This window comes from Phyllobates terribilis, unplaced genomic scaffold (genome assembly GCF_046119375.1).
Source record: "Phyllobates terribilis strain yellow unplaced genomic scaffold, ASM4611937v1 Scaffold_8__6_contigs__length_399053987, whole genome shotgun sequence".
In the NCBI taxonomy this organism is placed as follows: domain Eukaryota; kingdom Metazoa; phylum Chordata; class Amphibia; order Anura; family Dendrobatidae; genus Phyllobates; species Phyllobates terribilis.
The window spans coordinates 157982396-158006860 of record NW_027362768.1 but is presented as its reverse complement, the minus strand read 5'-3'; the positions used below and the strand labels follow the sequence as shown (position 1 = coordinate 158006860).

Below are 24465 nucleotides of genomic sequence, written 5' to 3'. Positions count from 1 at the left end.
GCAGACCTCCACTGTAGAGCCCACATACACAGTAGCAGTGTACTCATTTGTTATTCCTCATCCGCATCCTTCTGTTTCTTTGCCACAGACTGGAATTGGCTTTACAGCAAAATGAGATAGTGAACGCCTTTGTGGACGACTGGCGAGCATTGTGCGAGCAGGAGAGCACTTTCGGGGGCAAATCTGACTCCCACCTTAAGGAATATCAGTCTTTTACAGAACACCAGTCAGGCAAAGAAAAAACCATCAGCTGCATCAGCTGGCACCCGACACTGCAGGGTAAATGCCGGACCCTCTGTCTTTCCTGATATTGTTTTCTCCCATGATTTCTCATGACTTCCAGTAACTTAAAGGGATCGTACCAAGTTTTTAAGTTCCTATATGGAGTGGAGAAGAACACGTTCATACTAAGGTGTGGCTGGGGGTCCCATTGGTTAAGACCCCATAGATCAGTAAATGATCCCCTATTCTATCTAAGTTAACATTGGGGCGAAAACCCTTTAATGTTATATTAGATTTAAATCTCCTACCGTTCTGCGCTTACAGGTTCTCTGCAGATCTATGTGTCTCCATGGTTGCAGCGTACTAATAAATCATGATTTTTCCATCACGTCTCTCCCCAGTTTTCTTTTTTTGGCTGAAGACAGCAAAAGAGGAAGAGGATCAGACTACACACAGGGATTATATTGTAGTCTGTAACCATAGAGACACATAAGTTTGTTTAGGGGCTGTATCCACAAAACAATAGGACTATTTGCAAATGTTCCTATTTTTCATTTTAGATGCATCAGGTGAATAAAGATTATTATAATAAATGTAATAATAATATTTGTACACGACTGTAATGTTATGGCAGTAAACAGTGTTACATTGCGACATCACATTTAATGATTTCCTTATCACACAGGGTAGGAGGTAATGGGTGAGCGATGGTCGCAACCAGCGCCAGTAAGTTACCATCATTACTATTGGGGCGCAGTCAGATGGCCATATAAATCGGACCAAGATTGGAACATAATGGCCGGCGGCTCTCCCGACCCGAGCGTGACTGCTTCATACACCGTATATCTATGCTGCTGTCACATTCGGGCCGGGAGAGCCGCCGGCCAGTCCGAGCATTGTGTTCCGATCTTGGTCCGACTTATGTGACTGCGCCCATAGCAGCAGGTGCCGGTCGTATTACACAGCCGGCACCGCCTGGCTATGGAGCAGCTCAGCTCCTGACATGTCTGCCCACTTTGCAATCCACTATACATTATATGTTCTGTACTACTTATTCCTTCACCAGGTTTGGTCGCAGTCTCGCTCACAGAACGGCTGTCGCTGGAGGATCGAGTCAACGCTTCTTCTAAACTCATCTTGACGCCATCGCTGATTCTCATTTGGAGCCTGAATGACCCCATCCATCCGCAGGTCCGACTTCATTTCTGGGGATCCTGAATTCTGCTGCGATCCCGTCTCATGGTGACTTTTTCTCTTATTCTCTCCAGCTGATGCTCGAATGCCCAGATGACATTTATTGCTTCCAGTTCTGCCCAAGTGACCCCAATATCATCGCTGGAGGATGTATGAACGGTCAGGTACTGGGAACATTACAGAAGGTGGATTATTAAAGGGAAGGGTCTGCTGTACATGAGGCGAAACAAACTGATCACTTGTATCATAGCAGCAAATGATCAACGTTCTAATTTAATTGTAAAGTGCTGCGGAATATGTTGGCACTATATAAATAAAAATTATTAACGCTCGTGCCATAATACACATCATTAATGTCACCAACAACGGCCTAAAAAGCACCCAAACTGACAGATCACACTTTTGGCAAATGGAAGTTACCTGTCGACAACCGTGAATAATCGTTTGTTTATAATTGATCGGCCAAACTTTTAAATTCCACTATATCAGCTGACTTTTTCTGTATGTGGCCAGTGTACACGATAGATAGCTGTCATCTGAACTCTCCTCCATGAGAGAGCCACTGTCAGTCCTAAGGATGCGGCTTATCTCAGAGGCAACAATCGGACATGTCGGACCCTTCTGTCTCTAATCTGAGCTGCTGTTAACCTGCGATTTCTGAGGCTGGTGACTCGGATAAACTTATCCTCAGAAGCAGAGGTGACTCTTGGTCTTCCTTTCCTGGGGCTTTCCTCATGTGAGCCAGTTTCTTTGTAGCGCTTGATGGTTTTTGCAACTGCACTTGGGGACACATTCAAAGTTTGCCCAATTTTTCGAACTGACTGACCTTCATTTCTTAAAGTAATGACGGCCACTCGTTTTTCTTTAATTAGACTAATGTCGGATGACCCTGCTGATATCGGAGGATTCGCTGCCGTGAGTCTAAAATCTATGGGGGTCTTTAGGGTACATTCACACTGATTTTTTTTTAGGAGTTTTTGGAGCAGAAGGTCCCTGGAGCTCAAAAGTGTGAAATAACGCTTAACAAAAGGCAGATCGGATGTTCAAGGATCTTGACGTTGTGTTTTCCCTCCAAGGTTGTGCTGTGGGACATCTCCGCTTACTACGAGCTGCTGTCAGCAAAAACTGCTGTGACCAAGAACACCGCCTCAAAGGTGAGAAATAGAGGCTATTTAGTATCTTTAGAATTATTATCCTTCTGGCCAGTAGGGGGCAGTACTTCCATACATCGTCTACAGCACTTTGCATTGTAAATTGCCGGCTTAGATTATAGAATAGCATTGCACGCTCGGCATAATGTGATAAGAATATGGGGCAGATTCACTAATGTCTTTATGTCTAGAATTCGGTGAAATAGGCATCAAATTTTGGCACATTTTTTGCATCATTTAATGTGTCATTATGTTTTACACCTATCATTATGTGCTTTAGACACTTTTGTGCTTCAGAGCATAAGATGCAAGTCCTAGATCAAAGGGGTATGGCGCAACATGTTAGAAAATGTGACACAAAGTAAGGGCTCGTTCAGACGTCAGTTTTTCTCATCTGTGTTTTTCGCGGACACCACTCTCACCTATGATAAGTCTATGGGGTCGTTCACATGTTAGATATTTTTTCCTTGGACTGAGTGGTCGGCACAAGAGCGCGGAGACTTGTCCGATATTGATCCCATTCTCAGATCAAAAATACCAATGGCAGTCTATGGGTCAGTGAGAAAATCATACAGCGCCTGGATGTCAACCGCGGCCGTCTGGTAAGAGAAGCTGGAGACTCCATCCGAGTCTCCTCCAAGAAGAACTGCTGAAACGCTGAGCAAACTCTGATGGTGAATATTTATACTGAGCAAACTCTGATCACTCTGATCAAGAACATTGCTGAAAAATCACCGAAGTCTGAATGAGCCTTAAGCCAAACAAAAGGTCTAGAAATTGTGTATTACTGTTATTATTAACGCCTGATACAGTATATTATGGTAATATTATTACCACCTGGTGTATTACTGTTATTATTACCACCTGGTATAATAGGGTTAATATTACCGCCTGGTGTATTAGTGGTAATATTATTACCGCCTGGTGTATTACTGTTATCATTAACTCCTGATACAGTATATTATGGTAATATTATTACCGCCTGGTGTATTACTGGTAATATTATTACCGCCTGGTGTATTACTTTTATTATTACTGCCTGGTGTATTACTGGTAATATTATTACCGCCTGGTGTATTCCTGGTAATATTATTACCGCCTGGTGTATTACTGGTAATATTATTACCGCCTGGTGTATTACTGGTAATATTATTACCGCCTGGTGTATTACTGTTGATATTACCGCCTGGTGTATTCCTGGTAATATTATTACCGCCTGGTGTATTCCGGGTAATATTATTACCGCCTGGTGTATTACTGGTAATGTTATTATCGCCTGGTGTATTACTGGTAATATTATTACCGCCTGGTGTATTCCTGGTAATATTATTACCGCCTGGTGTATTCCGGGTAATATTATTACCGCCTGGTGTATTACTGTTATTATTACCACCTGGTATAATAGGGTTAATATTACCGCCTGGTGTATTACTGGTAATATTATTACCGCCTGGTGTATTCCTGGTAATATTATTACCGCCTGGTGTATTACTGTTATTATTACCACCTGGTATAATAGGGTTAATATTACCGCCTGGTGTATTACTGGTAATATTATTACCGCCTGGTGTATTACTGTTGATATTACCGCCTGGTGTATTCCTGGTAATATTATTACCGCCTGGTGTATTCCTGGTAATATTATTACCGCCTGGTGTATTCCGGGTAATATTATTACCACCTGGTGTATTACTGTTATTATTACCACCTGGTATAATAGGGTTAATATTACCGCCTGGTGTATTAGTGGTAATATTATTACCGCCTGGTGTATTACTGTTATCATTAATGCCTGATACAGTATATTATGGTAATATTATTACCGCCTGGTGTATTACTGGTAATATTATTACCGCCTGGTGTATTACTTTTATTATTACCGCCTGGTGTATTACTGGTAATATTATTGCCGCCTGGTGTATTACTGGTAATATTATTACCGCCTGGTGTATTACTGGTAATATTACCGCCTGGTGTATTACTGGTAATATTATTACCGCCTGGTGTATTCCTGGTAATATTATTACCGCCTGGTGTATTCCTGGTAATATTATTACCGCCTGGTGTAATACTGTTGATATTACCGCCTGGTGTATTCCTGGTAATATTATTACCGCCTGGTGTATTACTGGTAATATTATTACCGCCTGGTGTATTACTGGTAATGTTATTACCGCCTGGTGTATTACTGGTAATGTTATTACCGCCTGGTGTATTACTGGTAATTTACCGCCTGGTGTATTACTGGTAATATTATTACCGCCTGGTGTATTACTGGTAATGTTATTACCGCCTGGTGTATTACTGGTAATATTATTACCGCCTGGTGTATTACTGGTAATATTATTACCGCCTGGTGTATTACTGTTGATATTACCGCCTGGTGTATTACTGGTAATATTATTACCGCCTGGTGTATTACTGGTAATATTATTACCGCCTGGTGTATTCCTGGTAATATTACCGCCTGGTGTATTACTGGTAATATTATTACCGCCTGGTGTATTACTGGTAATGTTATTACCACCTGGTGTATTACTGGTAATATTATTACCGCCTGGTGTATTACTGGTAATATTATTACCGCCTGGTGTATTACTGGTAATGTTATTACCGCCTGGTGTATTACTGGTAATATTATTACCGCCTGGTGTATTACTGGTAATATTATTACCGCCTGGTGTATTACTGGTAATGTTATTACCGCCTGGTGTATTACTGGTAATGTTATTACCGCCTGGTGTATTACTGGTAATTTACCGCCTGGTGTATTACTGGTAATATTATTACCGCCTGGTGTATTACTGGTAATGTTATTACCGCCTGGTGTATTACTGGTAATATTATTACCGCCTGGTGTATTACTGGTAATATTATTACCGCCTGGTGTATTACTGTTGATATTACCGCCTGGTGTATTACTGGTAATATTATTACCGCCTGGTGTATTACTGGTAATATTATTACCGCCTGGTGTATTCCTGGTAATATTACCGCCTGGTGTATTACTGGTAATATTATTACCGCCTGGTGTATTACTGGTAATGTTATTACCACCTGGTGTATTACTGGTAATATTATTACCGCCTGGTGTATTACTGGTAATATTATTACCGCCTGGTGTATTACTGGTAATGTTATTACCGCCTGGTGTATTACTGGTAATATTATTACCGCCTGGTGTATTACTGGTAATATTATTACCGCCCGGTACATTGCTGTTTTTCTTTCTACAGACACCTCTGGAAGTGAAGCAATCCCATGATTCTCCGCTGGTGAGATACTGCGCAGTGTCCTCTATAGAGCACGGCCACCGGGAGGTGATCACTGACTTACACTGGCTCCCGGACTACTTTGAGGTGAGTTTTGGCCACCAATTATTTTATTTATGTTTTTTTTTTCTTTCAAAAACTCCTCTGACGAAGTCCAGAACATCGGGAGGAAAAGTCCGGCATGAGAGGACTTGTGATGTGTCAGATTCCTATGCAGAATATTGGCAGATGTACCGCCGCCATGATGTGTCATAAGGAAGAGACACTCAGCGAGTCCAACAGGAGGAGCGACTCAGATCACTGTTCTACAATTTTATGTCACTATTTACATCTCATAGATTCATTTATATTCAAAAATCTACAAAATGCGACATGTAAATTACGGATGCATTTTATATAGATACAATGACTGCACCAGCAGAATATTGAATGCAGCTCTGGAGTATAATACAGGATGTAACTCAGGATCAGTACAGGATCAGTAATGTAATGTATGTACACAGTGACTGCACCAGCAGAATAGTGAGTGCAGCTCTGGAGTATAATACAGGATGTAACGCAGGATCAGTAATGTAATGTATGTACACAGTGACTGCACCAGCAGAATAGTGAGTGCAGCTCTGGAGTATAATACAGGATGTAACTCAGGATCAGTACAGGATCAGTAATGTAATGTATGTACACAGTGACTGCACCAGCAGAATAGTGAGTGCAGCTCTGGAGTATAATACAGGATGTAACTCAGGATCAGTACAGGATCAGTAATGTAATGTATGTACACAGTGACTGCACCAGCAGAATAGTGAGTGCAGCTCTGGAGTATAATACAGGATGTAACGCAGGATCAGTAATGTAATGTATGTACACAGTGACTGCACCAGCAGAATAGTGAGTGCAGCTCTGGAGTATAATACAGGATGTAACTCAGGATCAGTACAGGATCAGTAATGTAATGTATGTACACAGTGGCTGCACCAGCAGAATATTGAGTGCAGCTCTGGAGTATAATACAGGATGTAACTCAGGATCAATACAGGATCAGTAATGTAATGTATGTACACAGTGACTGCACCAGCAGAATAGTGAGTGCAGCTCTGGAGTATAATACAGGATGTAACGCAGGATCAGTAATGTAATGTATGTATACAGTGACTCCACCAGCAGAATAGTGAGTGCAGCTCTGGAGTATAATACAGGAGGTAACTCAGGATCAGTACAGGATCAGTAATGTAATGTATGTACACAGTGACTGCACCAGCAGAATAGTGAGTGCAGCTCTGGAGTATAATACAGGAGGTAACTCAGGATCAGTACAGGATCAGTAATGTTATGTATGTACACCACGACTGCACCAGCAGAATAGTGAGTGCAGCTCTGGGGTATAATACAGGATGTAACTCAGGATCAGTACAGGATAAGTAAAGTAATGTATATACATAGTGACTCCACTAGCAGAATAGTGAGTGCAGCTCTGGGGTATAATACAGGATGTAACTCAGGATCAGTACAGGATCAGTAATGTAATGTATGTACACAGTGACTGCACCAGCAGAATAGTGAGTGCAGCTCTGGAGTATAATACATGATGTAACTCAGGATCAGTACAGGATCGGTAATCTAATGTATGTACATAGTGACTGCACCAGCAGAATAGTGAGTGCAGCTCTGGGGTATAATACATGATGTAACTCAGGATCAGTACAGGATCAGTAATCTAATGTATGTACACAGTGACTGCACCGGCAGAATAGTGAGTGCAGCTCTGGAGTATAATACAGGATGTAACTCAGGATCAGCACAGGATCAGTAATGTAATGTATGTACACAGTGACTGTACCAGCAGAATAGTGAGTGCAGCTCTGGAGTATAATACATGATGTAACTCAGGATCAGTACAGGATCAGTAATCTAATGTATGTACATAGTGACTGCACCAGCAGAATAGTGAGTGCAGCTCTGGGGTATAATACATGATGTAACTCAGGATCAGTACAGGATCAGTAATCTAATGTATGTACACAGTGATTCCACCAGCAGAATAGTGAGTGCAGCTCTGGAGTATAATACAGGATGTAACTCAGGATCAGTACAGGATAAGTAATGTAATGTATGTACACAGTGACTGCACCGGCAGAATAGTGAGTGCAGCTCTGGGGTATAATACAGGATGTAACTCAGGATCAGTACAGGATAAGTAATGTAATGTATGTGCACAGTGACTGCACCAGCAGAATAGTGAGTGCAGCTCTGGAGTATAATACAGGATGTAACTCAGGATCAGCATGAGTAATGTATTTAGAAAATTGTCTCCATCCATTCCAGGTTTTAGGCCTTTATGAGATTTAATGCCATGTAACCCTACGTTCATACAAACAATATTTTATAATAAATCCATATTAGTTTGTGTGATTTTTACTTTTCAGATAACTCGGACTGGATATCCTTATGAGAATAAAAGCGGTTACTGCGTCCAGCTCGCCACGTGTTCTCCTGACTGGTATGTGGAGTGACTTTTCTTTTCCGGGTTTCCATTAGACGATGCTCTGGATCTTCCTTGTAGTAAAAGTCATTGAGTTGTTCTTTTCTCTTATGATGTAACAATAACACCCATCATTTCTGGAAATCCGGGTGACGATAAATCTTGCTGCCATAACAGTAATCATCATCCAATTACTATACGCCCCAACAACAATCTGCCTGCTGATACAGGAGAGCGGGCTTCATGGCTGGACAATTTGGCATATTCTCTATTCAGAAGTTTCGGAAAGTTGCAAAAACTCTCACAACTTTTTTCCATATTGGAAAACAATGAGTTTCTGTAAAAGCCGCATAACCTGTGATTTACTGAGACTTTTCTGGAATCAAACTCAAAGGCTAAAATCCTGTCCTGATGATTTCCAGACGACGCGGTTACTTTTACACGTTGTAAAGCCCTATTCACAGGTCTGTTTTGTATGTCCGTATGCTGTCCGTTTTTAAAGGGCCGCAAATACTGACATACCCACAACCATTGTATTCAGTGGGTGTGCGCAGATGTCAGGTTTGTCACATGGGCTGTGTGTCCATGTGAGAAACCCGCAGACATGACAGGTTTTTTGGTGCAGCACTCAGAAAATGCATGCTGCACACGTGCACACAGATGACACACAGATGACATACGTGTGTTATCAGCGTGACACGTACCGGCGTCTGGGAATCAGCAGTACAGTTCACGCTGATCCCCTGCACCGACTGCTGGAGGCAGCTCTCATCATTGTCCCCTGCTCGCGCTGATCTCGGAGACAATGATGGGAGTTGTATTCAGCACCCGCTGTTTACATCCAGTGTAAAATGAAGAATTAAATTAAAAATAATGGTGTGGGCTCCCTCATCATTTTCATAACCAGCAGAGGGAAAGCTGACCGCGGGGGGCTGATGTTACTAGCCAGGGAAGGGGCCTTGGATACTGGCCCCTTCCGAGGCTAATGAGATCAGCCCTCAGTGGCCCCAGAAATAGCGCATCAATAAGATGCGCCAACTCTGGCGCTTAGCCTCCGCTCTTCCCACTTGCCCTGGTGCAGTGGCAGTGGGGTAATAGGGTTGGGGTTCATGTCAGCCTTGTATTGGCAGCTGACATGAAGCCCAGGTTAGTAATGGAGGGTGTCTATAAGACGCCCCCATTACTAACCCCATAGTCATATTGTAATAAACCTGAATAAAATCCTTTATTACAAATAAAAGTCCACCACTGCAGGTGCTCCGTGCATCGTGGTCCTTACTTGGAACATGATATATGGACGTCTGAATTTGGCCTTATAGTGAGACGTCTGATTGTAGGAAGGATGATATACATTGGTGTGAAAAGTGTTTGCCCCCTTCCTGATTTCTTATTCTTTTGCATGTTTTTCGCACTTAAATGTTTCAGATCACAAAACAAATTTAAATATTAGACAAAGATAACACAAGTAAACACAAAATGCAGTTTTTGAATGAAGGTCATTATTATTAAGGGAAAAAGAAATCCAAACCTACAGGGTCCTGTGTGAAAAAGTGATTGCCCCCCTCTCTTAAAACATAAATTAATAGTGGTATATCACATTTTTGGGAAGCTGAGTTCAATTTCCCTAGCCACACACAGGCCTGATCACTGCCACACCTGTTCTCAATCAAGAAATCACTTAACCAGGACCTGCCTGACAAAGTGAAGTAGACCAAAAGATCCTCAAAAGCTAGACATCATGCTGCGATCCAGAGTTTTCAAAGACACATTGGTTTGGCCAAGATTCATCTCATGTGTATGGTCATGCTAAAGTCTACCTTTGACACAATCTCATTTCTCCTCTACAGTTCTGTGATGTTCTGGGACATTCGCTCACACAAGACTCATCTACAGACGCCGACAAGCAGAAAGCAAGAGGAGAACCAGCACTCGGCTCCTCTCGGGGTGCCGGATATCTTCAAACACCTCGATCTAATCTGGAGGCCACTACTCAAGGTGCAGATCCATCAGGATACAAGATCCAACTTAACTAACTGCTTGTTGGTCACATTATGGGCCCATGGGCCTCCATACTCATTAGAGAAAGTCATCCGAACCTGTATGGAGACCCCCGACTCTCCCCCCTGAAGCACAGGTGTACGGGGTCTGGAAGAAATGGCTGTCAGCTGCTCTGCAGATACCTGGGCACCTTTATGGCTACAGTAACTCCATCCTAATCCCTTAGTATTTCTCTGCTTCTCGCTGGCAGACACTTGCCTTCCTGTCCCGACCACCGCCATTTCAGTGTGACTACAGGTTATTCTATAAGTGCTATACAGTACACTGCCTCCCTGTGCGACACAGACTGTTTTACAGAACAGCAGTAAGCCAGAGAAGATTGTATGAGAAATCATCAGTCGTATTCCGAGCACAGCGGGAAAAATGGGCAGAAACAAGAACAATTTTAAAGGGTTTTTATCCAGCTCATCAGGTCCAGCACTGAATCTTTGCCGCTGCTCCCAGCGCCAACATAACATCGTCAGTGCTGCAGCCAATCACTGAGCTCAGCGGCTCTTCCCGAGTTGATAGCATAAGCCTCTCAGAGGGTGATTACCTGCAGTGGTGGCAAGATGATATCAGCGCTGGACCCGGGGAGGGTGAGAAAAGATCAGCTTGATATTTTAAAACAAATTGCATCCAGGGGTTTACTGAAAGCAGAAAACTCCTCTTAGTCCACAGCCCCACTATCAGTATTTGGTCAGTATTTTTTTCTCAGGAGTGGGAGCCAAAACCAGGAGTGGGTGATAAATGCAGAATTGATGACTTGTTTCTATTATACCTTTTCTCTGATTGTTCCTCACCTGGTTTTGGCTCCCACTCCGGAGAAAAAATACTGACCAAATACTGACCAAATACTGATAGCGGGGCCGTGGCCTTAAGTTATGGCTTTTGCACAGTGATAGGTTTGCAGCTGGCCTAGCGGGTGCATTTAGAGCCCATGCTTGTGCCAATGCTTCTCTACCTATTGTTAATACTCCAGAAGCCGTGTACCTACAGGGCCCTGTTCAGATTTATCCTGTAAGCTCAGGCCAGAGCATATCCACCCGAAAGTACCGGCATTGTCCGTATGGTGCTGCTGGTGCCTGACAAGTAGGGGGCCAATGCTTCCATGAATTTGGGATATCTGTTCCTATAACGGTGGTTCCCCTTCACATATATACATTTCTGCCCCCACATACACCAGTATATACATGCATCCTCTAAATAACAATATCTGATGCTACAGCTGTCATTTTGGTGCTTGTATTAGATTATGAAGAAAGAAGAAAAGCCGATCCAGAGATGACCGGAAGAAGGATCTGCGGATAATCCCCGGCCAGGATTATTGTCCTATTAGAGCGGCTCCGGCACTTTCTCCATCATGTCTGGTCGCTGTCACTTATTCTGGATGCAAAAAAAAAATATATAGCATTTCCCCCTCATTTACTTCCCTGGCAGGAAACTTAATGCAACATTTTTTTAATTGCAGACAGGCATCACAGACGTGTATTTTACTGTTTTTGCTGCAGAAGAATCTGCTGTAAATATTCAATGTGTGCACATAGCCTTATTCTCCAGAGCTGCATTCATAATTCTGTTGGTTCATACTGTAAACGGTCAACAAGCCGAGCTCCTGTGATGCAGTGATAGCTGTTTCCACATTAGATTGTTATACATCACCTGGTGTAAATAGGCATTACTGTGAATGGAAATTACTATCCTGGGGCATGCTGGGAGATTTCAGCTCTGAAAGCTACAGAATTGTGAATCCAGCACTATAACTTAACATTAGTGTAAGATAAATAATAAAATGTACATACAAAGTGACCAAACTTTTTCTTTTCGTGCATTGAAGGTAATATCTGCCTTTTAACACCATCTCATTTGATGGTTTAACATTTTTAATTTCTGCAAAAACTTTATATGAATCGGTGCTCTTATTTTTGTGTATAGCTTCTAGTGCCCTGCAATTATATGACAGCATTGTGATTATCTGCTACTCCCACTGGGGGGGGGGGGGGGCTTCTGTGCTCACTGTATACTGACTTTTTGTTCAGTTCAATGTATATACAGTATTATCTGATCTCTTGAGCTCCCTCTAGTGGTGGCTTTAGTTGGACAGATTTTATAACAATAGCTGTGCGTGGTTTGGAGCTTCATCTTTTATAAGGAATTTTGCAGTTTTGTACTTCTAACAATCATTTGCTGTTATTTCTTTCTATTTTAAGACTTCAATTCCAAAGATTGAGACAGGAGGAGAGTTCAGCCCCATCAAAATCAGCCTTAGAGATGAGCATCATCACTGCAGGACGGCAGGTAAGACCAGCTCTGTGCTCTCTCAGGTGGATCCCACCTCGATGGATGGCCGGGCACATGATGTGACTCGAGTACTCCATGATTTATGAGTGACGCAGTCTCTGAGCAGAATACTTGGGAAATATCATATAGTCCAGGGCAGGATCTGTTGAGACTACTGCCATGTTTTGTAAGGAGAGAAGTAGCCACTAATAGTCACAATACAATCCAAATAAGTGCCACACTGTGCCAAATATAATAATACCGCCATACAGTGCCAAATATGATACCACCATACAATGCCAAATATAATAATGACACCATACACTGCCAAATATAACACTACCATATAGTTCTAAATATAATCCACCATACAGTGCCAAATATAATAATACTACCATAGTGCCAAATATAATAATGGCACCATACTGTGGCAAATATAATTATTCCGTCAGTGTCAAATGTAATAATGCCATCAAACAGTGCCAAATATAATACCACTATACAATGCCAAATATAATAATGCCACCATACAGTGCCAAATATAAGAATACTACCATAGTGTCAAATATAATAATACTACTACCATACACTGCCAAATATAATAATACTACCATAATGCCAAATATAATAATACTACCATAATGCCAAATGTAATAATGCCACCATACAGTGCCAAATATAATAATGCCATCATACAGTTAAAAATATAATAATTCTACCATACAGTGCCAGATATAATAGTACTACCATAGTGGCAAATATAATAATGCCACTATACAGTGCCAAATATAATAATACTACCATACAGTGCCAAATATAATAATACTACCATAGTGCCAAATATAATAATGCCACCATACAATGCCAAATATAATAATTCCGCCAGTGTCAAGTGTAATAATTCCATCAAACAGTGCCAAATATAATACCACCATACAATGCCAAATATATTAATACTGCCATACAGTGTCAAATATAATGATGCTGCCATACAGTGCCAAATGTAATAATACCGCCATACTGTTCCAAATGTAATAATACCGCCATACTGTGCTAAACAGTACAAGCCATTGTGTAAGGACTGTTGTCAGTAGATACGTTCTCTCCTATCCATCTTTATGTAGGATGAGCATCCGCAGTTCCTCCTTTACTTTCCCTATAAGACATCTAAGATGTTAGAATGACGCTACAGATATGTGACTCCGCACAGGGAGAAGATTGCTGTGTTTTCTGGATGCCATGTTGGCATATGAGCAAGCAGGGACATTACATTTTGTATTGCAAAGTGGGTGGTAATAATACCCCTTTAAATTGCAGTGCCCCAGTCCAGTTGCCCCTTCTGCCCATTGTATCGTCCATTCCTGAGTTTACTGTAGTATAGGTCACTGTTTTATCACCCTAGCTTATATATGCTGGGAGGTTACATTTTGTGGCCCTATTATTGGGGCCCACAGACAGCGAGGCCTCTGCCCCCACAGCCGGCTCCTGTTCCTGCAGTCCTGCGTTGTATCCCCGGACCGCGCTCCTATGAGGACAATGGGGTCTACACTTCCCAGGGGGGAATGCGGAAGCCTCAGGCTTGTTTTACAGCCAGACTCGGGCATTCCAGAGCCGCGGCCAACGTTTCCCCGGCACACGCCATTCTCCTCCTGAGTCTAATTCCGTCACGTGGTCATTCAGCGCCGAAACCTCAGGATATCACATTCAGGAACTCACAGCTTCTTCATGTGACACTGATCCATTCTGCCGCCATTAATAGCAGGATGCTGGCCGTCCTCGCAGGAACCACCGTTCCTTAGATTTGTGATAATACATCCTCGGTGAAAAAGATAAAGGATGAGGAAAGGATCTATTCTGGGCAAGCAGTGGCCTGGTCAGAAAACGACATTCCTTCATAGATAATCAAGCATGGAGGACATCCCTAAGCAGGACGTCAGTGGGACTGATGGAAATAGCCGAGCGATGTACTCTTCCTTCTCTACTAGTCCCATAGGCAATGAATGGAGCGGAGGTTGGCATGTGCACCTCCCTGTATTCTGGACAGGGCTCTGCACGGGATCCCTGATGTCAGGTATCTCCATAAGATAGGGCGACCCCCACTGATCAAACAGTGACGGCCGCTCCTAAAGACAGGACATCCATTGTCTTGGAGGATTCAGTGTGATATGTTCTTAAGAAAGGCTTAAGGCGAGGAAGATCTATAGTGAGCGATGGTGATCTCCCAGGACCATTGCTGCCACCACCAGCGCCCCATACTCTGCCGGTGAGGTGGCCTCTTGGACATAATGATTCCTGGCTGTATGGGTCTGACAGATCGCTCTGGGCTTACACAGCCATATATATTCATAGCACATCTGTAATATTACTTATTCTCTCCTTTCTCTCTATCGTGTGTAGATAAACTACAGACTCCGATCAAAGAGGAGAAATCCGAGGGATCCATTCATTACAGCAGTTTAAGAGCGGCCTCGGCCAAGAACAGCAAAATTCTGGAGGACGTCAACACCAGTTATTTTGCCGGAACTGAAGTGAGTGCTTCCATCTTTGAGATACAGACGGTAGCGCTTGGTAAATGTCAGCAAATGTTATACTACTGGCCTTGTACTGCTGAAAACCAGTGGCCAAAGGAGCCCAAGCAGGAACAGCAAGCGTTAGTAAAAGTTCTTGTAGTTAGCAAAAAGGAGTTGTAGGAAACAATCCGTAGATAGGTGAGAACAATCTAGGTAAGAATGGTCAGGAGCTTGGAGACTGGAAACTAGGCTAACAGCTAGACACAATACTCAAGCAATGAGTGAGAGATCCATGCAGCTTTAAAGTTTCTCAAACAGCACTTCCTTCCATGGTTCAAGAAGAAGAACCGTGCATTCCGCAGCAAGATCATTTTCATGCATGATAATGCATTTTGAGTGCAGTTTGAGTTTTTTATGTTTTTAAAAATATACTGTTATCATAGGCAGTTTGTACAAAAACCTTTCAATTGTACTCTAATAGTTATTTGACTGGAAAATTACAATGACTGCAATTCCCAGGTAATTTGGGAAAATCTGAGAAAATATTATTTGCATAATAATTTGGAACACAGTGTAAATCGTAAAAGTGGACAATTATTTATATAGTAGAAAGGGATATACGGATAATTCTGCTGCTGATCAAGAAGATATCCAATGGAGATGATGGTGTTGAGCAAAGAGCCGTTTTATTAATTAACGCATTTCAGAGTTGAACAAACTCCTTCATCAGGAGAAAAACACAATGACTGCAATGACTGAAACGCGTTGGTTAATAAAACTGCTCTTTGTTCAACACCATCATCGCCATTGGATATCTTCTTGACCAGTAGCAGAATTATCCGTATATCCCTCTCTACTATTGCATTTACTGCTGGTTTTATTCCGGTATACGGCGCAGCTGATTTCTATACCTGCATAGGAGTTGTGCCTGATACAACCCAGCCTGGTGAGCAATACCAGACTATCTACAGCATTTATTGCCCGGGTGATGTCCTATTGTGCGTTTTTTGTCACTTTTCAGCTATACTACAAGTGATATGGTTTTGACACTGATACGATTGTTTCTTAAAGAGCCACATGCCGGGGACCCAAGAGACACACGTGGCCCCTGAGCCACTGGTTGGGGAACTGTGATAACCAGCATTTCAGGGAATATAATACTGATTAATCCCCTCAGATCATTTATAAAGGTGCAGTACACACATGAGACGAACGTCGGCTGAAGTCACCGGCCGACCATCGAGAGGGGTTTGAACTCTCTCCTAATGGCAGATGTAGGGGGAAGAGGGATCAGGTACAATGGGCTCCAGCATGGCCGAACCTTTGTTCTCATTGGAGATATACCATTGTTTTGTTGAACCCAGCTATGTATTGAGGGGTCAGAGGAATGGCTGATTGGTGCCAGCCATCTAACAAGTATGGTCATCTTATCTGACATTCACTGGATCTGCACTTTGGGAATGGTGAGAGCGGCCATATGTCTTGTGTATATATTAGTGACAATATAACACGCCATTGTCCACTCTGTCCATCTTACTACAGGACGGGGAGCTGCTGTACACAGACTGGAAGATGGAAAAGGACGGAGACACTGGAAGACACATCAGTGAGTTGTCTGTATATACACTATATACATCAGTGGTCCATAGACCCATCCTGGACCCTCCTCCATTTTCTTGGGTCTAGAACCTTTGTTATATACTTTTAGTGCAGTTTCAGGATCATAGTCTTTTTATAAGTAAATTCACCATCTGGACATGGCAGCAACATTTTATAAACTGCACAATTATTGGAAGGGCATGTAGCGTCTCCCATAGCATTATCTCCAGTGTATCCACTGACTGTGGATTGAATTTTGGTATTTGCAGGTGCTAAACCCTCGCAGAGACACGGCATCCATGATGGACTGGTCCACACTGTGCAAAGATCTGCATTTCTGAAGGACTTTGCACTCACCGTCGGGGGCTGGAACTTCGCTATCTGGAAGGAAGGAGTCACTGTGAGTATTACTATTCTGGGCAGATGGACCCCCATCACATAATATAAGAGATCAGGGAAGTGCGCTCCTCCCAGAACCTACCCCGGGATCCATAACTAGTGCAGGTCCTGCCCCTATAACTCTCGGGCCCTATAAACCCCCGAAATAAATGTCTCCTTGGTCTCCTGCTGCAGGAAGGGAATAACACAACATTATCATGGTGGACGGAGCTCCTCTCCATAGCAGAATTCTTGTCCAAAATGTATCTGCTGGATAACTGATGGAAATGCAATCAGAGGGGCCGCATTGATTATTAGGGGGTATGTCTGAGTTCTATTATGTGCTGTATTTAGAAAAAATTTTTTTTGCACGCTGCTCTTTTTCTTACATTTTAAAAACCAAGATGGACCCCATACGACCCAACGTGGCCCAGTGCTTCCATTTGCCTCGGTTATGCAGCGGATCCGTTTTGGACATATATTCCATTTATCTGTTCTTAAAAACAGGGCAAAGAAAAGGAAAGTGTAAACGGACGTGTGAACGAGAGCCTGCGGCAGCATCTTGGGTTTCATTTAAGTGTTTGATCATTTTTAATTTTTTGGGACGGTGGAATGAACACAAAACAGCAACCCTGACATTTTTTTTCAACAGTGTTGACCATGTATGATAATTTTAGGCCATGACTAATGACATATCTCTCTGAAACACGTAGGACGGCGTGATGAACGGGCTCTGGAATATTAATGAACATAAAATAAAATGGATGTTTGTTATAGACACTGCAATAACTTTTTTCATATTTATATAACATTTTATTTTGTATTTTCATTTTTTTATTGCATCTTTCTTTCGCAGAGCGGACCGATCCTGCAGTCGTGTTGCACTCAGAAGAGGTACACCGCAGCCCACTGGTCACTGTCCAGGCCCGGCGTCTTCTTCATCGGCAAGGAAGATGGAAATGTGGATATCTGGGACTTACTGGAGAAGACACATGAGCCGTCTCAGACGCAGAACATATCAGCAGCGGCCATCACCTGCATTAAACCCTGGATCATGTCAGGTAACAGCTGAAATAATACAAAAATGATGATGATATGGCCTTTTCGTGTATGCAGGTGCAGTGCAGACCAATGTGTCTCCATGGTTACAGACTACAAGTAAACTATGTGTAGTCTGATCCTGCAGTCATGTGTCACTCTCATCTATCTATTCATCTATCCCCTTTTCTTTCTCATTCACAAACAGAAGGGGGAAGACTTCAGAGGGTAATAAATGAGCGGATCAGACGACACCGGTGACTTCTTTGCAGTCGCAGGTCTGCCGGAGCGGAAGCTGCTTGTACAAATCAGCTCTATTTTGGCCCATAGACGGGGGGGCTGCCCTCATTTGTTGACCCCCATCTACAATGCCCATATGCCATAACAGGGGTTGTTTTTGTGAGACAACCTCTTCAAGGATTTCTCGCACATGCCCAAGGATAAGGAATTATATTGTGAGACCAAAACAGATACAGACTCAAAATAATGAATTACATCTTATTTATTGCAGCAAAGCAGCATTTCCTGGCCGTGGCCGATGACAGCGGGACCCTCCATGTATTACAGATCCCGTGGACCTTACATCACCCGTCCGCTAATGAGGTTGGTTCGGGGACAGAGTCTTCATATATTGAACACATTAATAAACGAGGAAAGTGTTATTTTATTGCTGCCGATGTGATTTGCTCCGGCCTCCTATAGACTTGCACAATCTTTGCTTTTCTTCTATTACATTTCACTCTTGCATCTTTCTGTGGTCGTACATTTACTGTAACTCAGGAAGATGCTTTAATAACAAGAATCTTTGACAAACCATTTTTTACCCCTTTTTCGGTGTCTATACCAGCCTCACGTGCCAGTTTAAATGTTTCTCGTGTATCATGCGCACTGACACGCTGGCGTTAGGACTGAACGTACTACTAGTGATACTTCATGTTGTCCTATGGTGGCACTGCAGTGAGTTTAACACATTCGGCAAGGTTTGTTTTATTGTTTTTGCAAATTACCACTGATCAATAGTGGTCCGAGCATGGGACACCATGTCATCAGGGTATTTTCATAGGTTCCTCTATGGTAAAGGGATTCTTGAGGTTGACAACCCCTTTGAAGCCTTTTAGGTGCTTTACCATATACATATAATGACTGTCAGAAATATTGATCAGTCGTGATTCCTCCTGGTCCTTTCCAGGGATTATAAAAGGCTTAGACAAGAAAAGGGCCACCATGTTGGGTCCTTGTCCGCCCCAAGGAAAACCAAGAGTCTCATATACTAATGGTAAATCCTATAGACATAAATGTCTGTGTCTGTGCCCAGCTTCACAACTGGCTCTTTGACTCTGGCTGAAACCATTTAGGTCCAGTTGACAGCTGTGACTCGATGGCACCATGCCAGGAAAATATGGGCACTAATAGAGTAAGTGAAGAAGTATTGAGTCCAACAACTGGAAACAGTGGAAGGGTCTAATGTCTGGACTCCATAATTGAGGTCCTCTGCTAAAGCTGCTGGTTGCAGCTGATTTGGTGAATTTGTTTTTCCTGACCAATGGCTTCTTCTACCATTCGCCACCAGGCCTACATGAAAATTTGCAGCGGTGGCATTGGCAGCTTGCATTGCAAGACACCATGTAATCAGGGTCATTTCATAGGTTCTTCTATGGTAAAGTGATTCTTGAAGGTTGACAACCCCTTTGAAGCCTTTTAGGCACTCTACCATATACATATAATGACTGTCAGAAATATTGATCAGTCTTGATTCCTCCTGGTCCTTTCCAGGGAATATAAGAGGCTTGGACAAGAAAAGGGCCACCATGTTGGGTCCTTATCTGCCCCAAGGAAAACCAAGAGTCTCATATACTATTGGTAAGTCCTATAGACATAAATGTCTGTGTCTGTGCCCAGCTTCACAACTGGCTCTTTTACCCTGGTTCTTTGGTTGAAACCATTTAGGTCCAATTGGCTGCTGTGACTCGATGGCACCATGCCAGGAAAACATTGGCACTAGTAGAGTAAGTGAAGAAGTATTGAGCCCAAGAACTGGAAACAGTGGAGGGGTCTAATGTCTGGACTCCATAATTGAGGTCCTCTGCTAAAGCTACTGGTTGCAGCTGAATTGGTGAATTCATTTTTCCTGACCTATGGCTTCTTCTACCATTCGCCACCAGGCCTACATGAAAATTTGCAGTGGTGGCATTGGCAGCTTGCATCGCAAGACACCATGTAATCAGGGTAATTTCATAGGTTCCTCTATGGTAAAGGGAATCTTGAAGGTTGACAACCCCTTTGAAGCCTTTTAGGTGCTTTACCATATACATATAATGACTGTCAGAAATATTGATCAGTCCTGATTCCTCCTGGGCCTTTCCAGTGAATATAAGAGGCTTGGACAAGAAAAGGGCCACCGTGTTGGGTCCTTGTCCGCCCCAAGGAAAACCAACAGTCTCATATACTATTGGTAAATCCTATAGACATAAATGTTTGTGTCTGTGCCCAGTTTCACAACTGGCTCTTTGGCCCTGGCTCCTTGGTTGAAACCATTTAGGTCCAGTTGACAGCTGTGACTCCATGGCACCATGCCAGGGAAACATGGGCACTAGTAGAGTTAGTGAAGAAGTAGTATTGACCCCAACAACTGGGAACAGTGGAAGGGTCTAATATCTGGACTTCATAATTGAGGTCCTCTGCTAAAGCTGCTGGTTGCAGCTGAATTGGTGAATTTGTTTTTCCTGACCAATGGCTTCTTCTACCACTATGAGGAAATTTGCAACGGTGGCATTGGCAGCTTGCATTGTAAGATCCGCTATGGGTTGTCCCGTCTGCAATTGTGGGAACATGTCCGCAGCAATATTCTCCTTTCTCTTCTGCAGAGCACCGCGGTCCTGCATTACTTGGACAGGGAGGTCAGTCATTTGGAATATTATGAACAGAGAAAGACATTTCGGGCTGCAGAGAAGAGAACGCTGGAGCTGAAGGAGCACAGCAAGAAAAGCGTAAGTATCTCGCTCCACACTGCTCAGCTCTTGCACTTTGTGCCGTCACTTCTACTTGTTTTTATATCCATGAGTGATCATGTAGGATAAGAGAAGGAAGTCGAGTATAACTCTGTCCTATTTATGTCTAGGAAATCTCTCCACCGGTGAAGTCAAAGGAGCAGCTCGAGGAGGAGATAAGCCGAGAGTACGGCACATACTTGGCCCTGGAGAGCTCTGTGCTGATCGGTCTGGGGATTAAGAAAGAGAATGAAAAAGAACTGTGAAAACCTAATTCTCATAATGACAGATGTTTGTATTCTTCAAAGCTACAGAATAGTAAAAACCCAGCGCATACATTGTACTGTGGTGTACTGCGGTCACCCCCAACCTGGGGCTCTGCAGATATTGCAAAGACTACAAATCCCAGCGTGCAGGGAGTCATAGTTTTTGCAACAGTTGTAAAGTCACAGGTTGTGGATCACCGGTGTGTAACATATATTTACATCCACCGCTAGTCTGATGGATCATATAAAATGTGTTCTTCTGGACTGTACAAATAAAGTTGTGTTGAAAAGAATTAGGAGCGTTCTGACACTATTTAAGGTGAACCTCTCGCTTTCTCCCCAGGTCTCTATCACCCAATGTGCTGGTGGAGTCTCCCGTCATCCAAGTAGGGACATTTTTTGTCTCAATTAATTTATTAAAGTGATAATTGAGCTAAAAGATTAGGACTCTGGTCCAGTGACCACATTAGTAGCCATGGTCACTGGATCCGAGCCCGGAGAACCTCCTCCTATCTGCTCACATCTTCGGTGCCTCTTCTGATTAGTAGGCCTTGCAACGCTATGATGTTGTGGCACAAAGCAGAAGAGGTGTCGAGAATATCGGAAGGTAGGAAGAAATTTGCAGGGCTCTGGTCCAGCAGTCAAAAACTAGCAGCAAGGCTGCTCGATTTTCTTGATCGTCTCTTTTAGGTGGAATTCTGATCCATCAGACATGTATGGTACACTCCATTCACTTCTATGGGAGCAGTACTGCACGTATGTGACCACCACTCCCATGGACAGTGAGTGAAGCAGTGGCGTCAGGGGACTATGAGACTCCTATTCTCGTGATCGGTGAGGACCCCTGCACTCTGATCCCCATTGATCATACAGTGATGTATATGGCACAACTCCTTTAAGAGCGGCCTAGCTCAGACAATGCTGGCGTGGCTCAATGTGCATTAGGGAGATGCAATATGAGCCGGGCATGCAAAGATTGCATCGATGTGGCCCACGTGGCAGTGTCACATAATCATCTACGTGACTGATTTTTTTTCCTTAGTAAGAGGGTCCGGAGTTTTCTGTGATATGTTTTGGGTGCTTGGATGTACATACACGTGTGTGGGTCGGTGGGCACGTGCCTATAAGGCGGTGTCATACCATTTATCCTCCCATTGCCAGCTCGCGGTATCCGGCCCTCTGGACTCTTTGGATGAAAATCCTTCTTTGCCGGTCGTTAATTCTTGGTCTTCTACGTCTTATCGGTGGTAGTAGAGCTGATAGGTCTATATTCAAACCTGTCGGAAATTAATATTGCAGTTATTATCTATGGAGGAACATACACCAGGAATAAGTCACTGTGCTCACACCAGGTATTTGTTGGCTACATCCAATGGGAAGAGACAAGTGGGCCACAGAGAATGCCCCATGGGCCTTTACCTTCCCCTCTTATTGTGGGGCCTATGGAGAGGAGTAGCCCTATGTGCATTCAGTCCATAATGAAGAGGGATGAACCTCCTGAACTTTAGGAAGTTCTAGAGCAGAACTGTCAGACAGTGGTGGTTGTTTGGAGGGGAAGAAAATCCTGAATAGTTCCTGTATTTTTTCCAGCTGGAATGGGGCCGAGCTGCAATACCAGACCCAGCCTATTGACAAGAATGGCGCTATTGACAAGACTGATACTGTTTCACATCCAGTCCTCCTCCCATGTAAACTGTGTTTATAAGTGACCAGGTATCACGTATCTGAAAGTATTTTGGGGAGACTTGTTGTGACTTGTGTTTCATCCATCAATTTTAAACCAAAGTGCAGCAGAGGAAAATGCACAAATTTATTAGAAGACGCACGCTCTTTAATAAATTTCACATTTTCTTCTAAATACAGAAATTGAAATCACTGTATTATTTGTGCCCGTTTCTACCATAATGAATATTTGATCTATATTGATCTGATTGTGGCCATCATCCCTCCCTGTTAACACCGCACACGCTTTCCAAACTTTTCCAAAGTTTCTAATTTTATTGCACAAATTACGAGCACCAAAATTTGGGATTTTTTAAGGCACCAATTTTGTTTTTAAATTAAATTACTAATATATTTATATATATTAGTAATTTAAAAAAAATGCATGTGCCTTAAAAAAAATAAATATATATATAAATTTGAGTAGGTAACTGAATATGTATCTAGTCTCTGATCACCCCATAGAAGCCTCTAGTGAGTGACCATCCGAGTGCATGAGCCCAAGGCTAACTGAAGACATGGTGGGAGTTAAAGACTGTTTAAGACCAACCCAAGCAAGAAGGAAGATCCTCTGCTCTAAGGAAGACAGACTGTGCTTATTTGGAAGGTTAGAGGGGTACAGGGGGTCCTGCTCAGGGTGACGTCTAAACTCCATTATCATCCCACCAAACTTCCCATCCGAGACTAGAATATCTAGAACGGTTTTCTTCTTCTATTTTGGATGATACTAAGGGTATGTGCACACGGTCCTTTCTGGCGGCTCTTTGAACACAGTATACTTTATGCTGCGTCCAAAGCGCTGCACGCAGGTGAATCTGCATTTGTTCATTGAACACATGCGGATTCACCGCATCCTATACATTGCACTGATAAAATTTCGCATGTGGAGACTAGAGAAATTGACATGCTGCGGTCTGAGAAGACGCACCGCATGTCTGTCTCCACGGACATATTGGGCCAAGATATTTTTGTGTTGTAGAATTTGAAGAACCTGGAAGAAACCTACATGACCATGGAGATGATCATACAAAGTCAATGCCTATGATTTTTGAAGGCCTGGTCATCTCTATATATTAACATGGGTAGTTTTTGTACACTTTTTAGGAGATGATGGTGCAAATTTTGGATAGGAGATTCCAACATCCACTAACCGCCTCCGTTCATGAAGGGCATCTGGCCACACAAAATCTGTTTTGGGCGGCTTTTCTTCTCCCAATATATTACATTTAATGTACATAAGCTGCTAAAGATCTGACCTGATGTGATGACGTACTGCCCTTCTGAAAATCTCAAGACGTTCGAACACAATTCAAATAAAATGCAAAACATT

General features: G+C 42.8%; 1 protein-coding gene across 3 annotated transcripts in view; it reads left to right on the top strand.

Moving 5' to 3' along the window:
- Positions 1-21661, top strand: part of LOC141156963 (dynein axonemal intermediate chain 3-like) — a 46917-nt gene extending 25256 nt beyond the window's left edge. The window contains exons 10-24 of one of the 3 annotated variants that reach the window (XM_073643565.1): positions 89-279; positions 1289-1413; positions 1491-1580; positions 2388-2570; positions 5804-5926; positions 8263-8336; positions 10166-10313; positions 12566-12653; positions 15033-15163; positions 16688-16751; positions 17014-17144; positions 17979-18183; positions 18672-18763; positions 21025-21147; positions 21279-21661. In XM_073643565.1, coding sequence (XP_073499666.1) covers positions 89-279; positions 1289-1413; positions 1491-1580; positions 2388-2570; positions 5804-5926; positions 8263-8336; positions 10166-10313; positions 12566-12653; positions 15033-15163; positions 16688-16751; positions 17014-17144; positions 17979-18183; positions 18672-18763; positions 21025-21147; positions 21279-21413 — 1903 coding nt within the window. In that variant the 3' untranslated portion in view covers positions 21414-21661. The remainder of the gene's footprint in view (positions 1-88; positions 280-1288; positions 1414-1490; positions 1581-2387; positions 2571-5803; positions 5927-8262; positions 8337-10165; positions 10314-12565; positions 12654-15032; positions 15164-16687; positions 16752-17013; positions 17145-17978; positions 18184-18671; positions 18764-21024; positions 21148-21278) is intronic. The other 2 variants (XM_073643564.1, XM_073643567.1) reach the window with 2 other exon arrangements.
- Positions 21662-24465: the final 2804 nt, after the last annotated feature.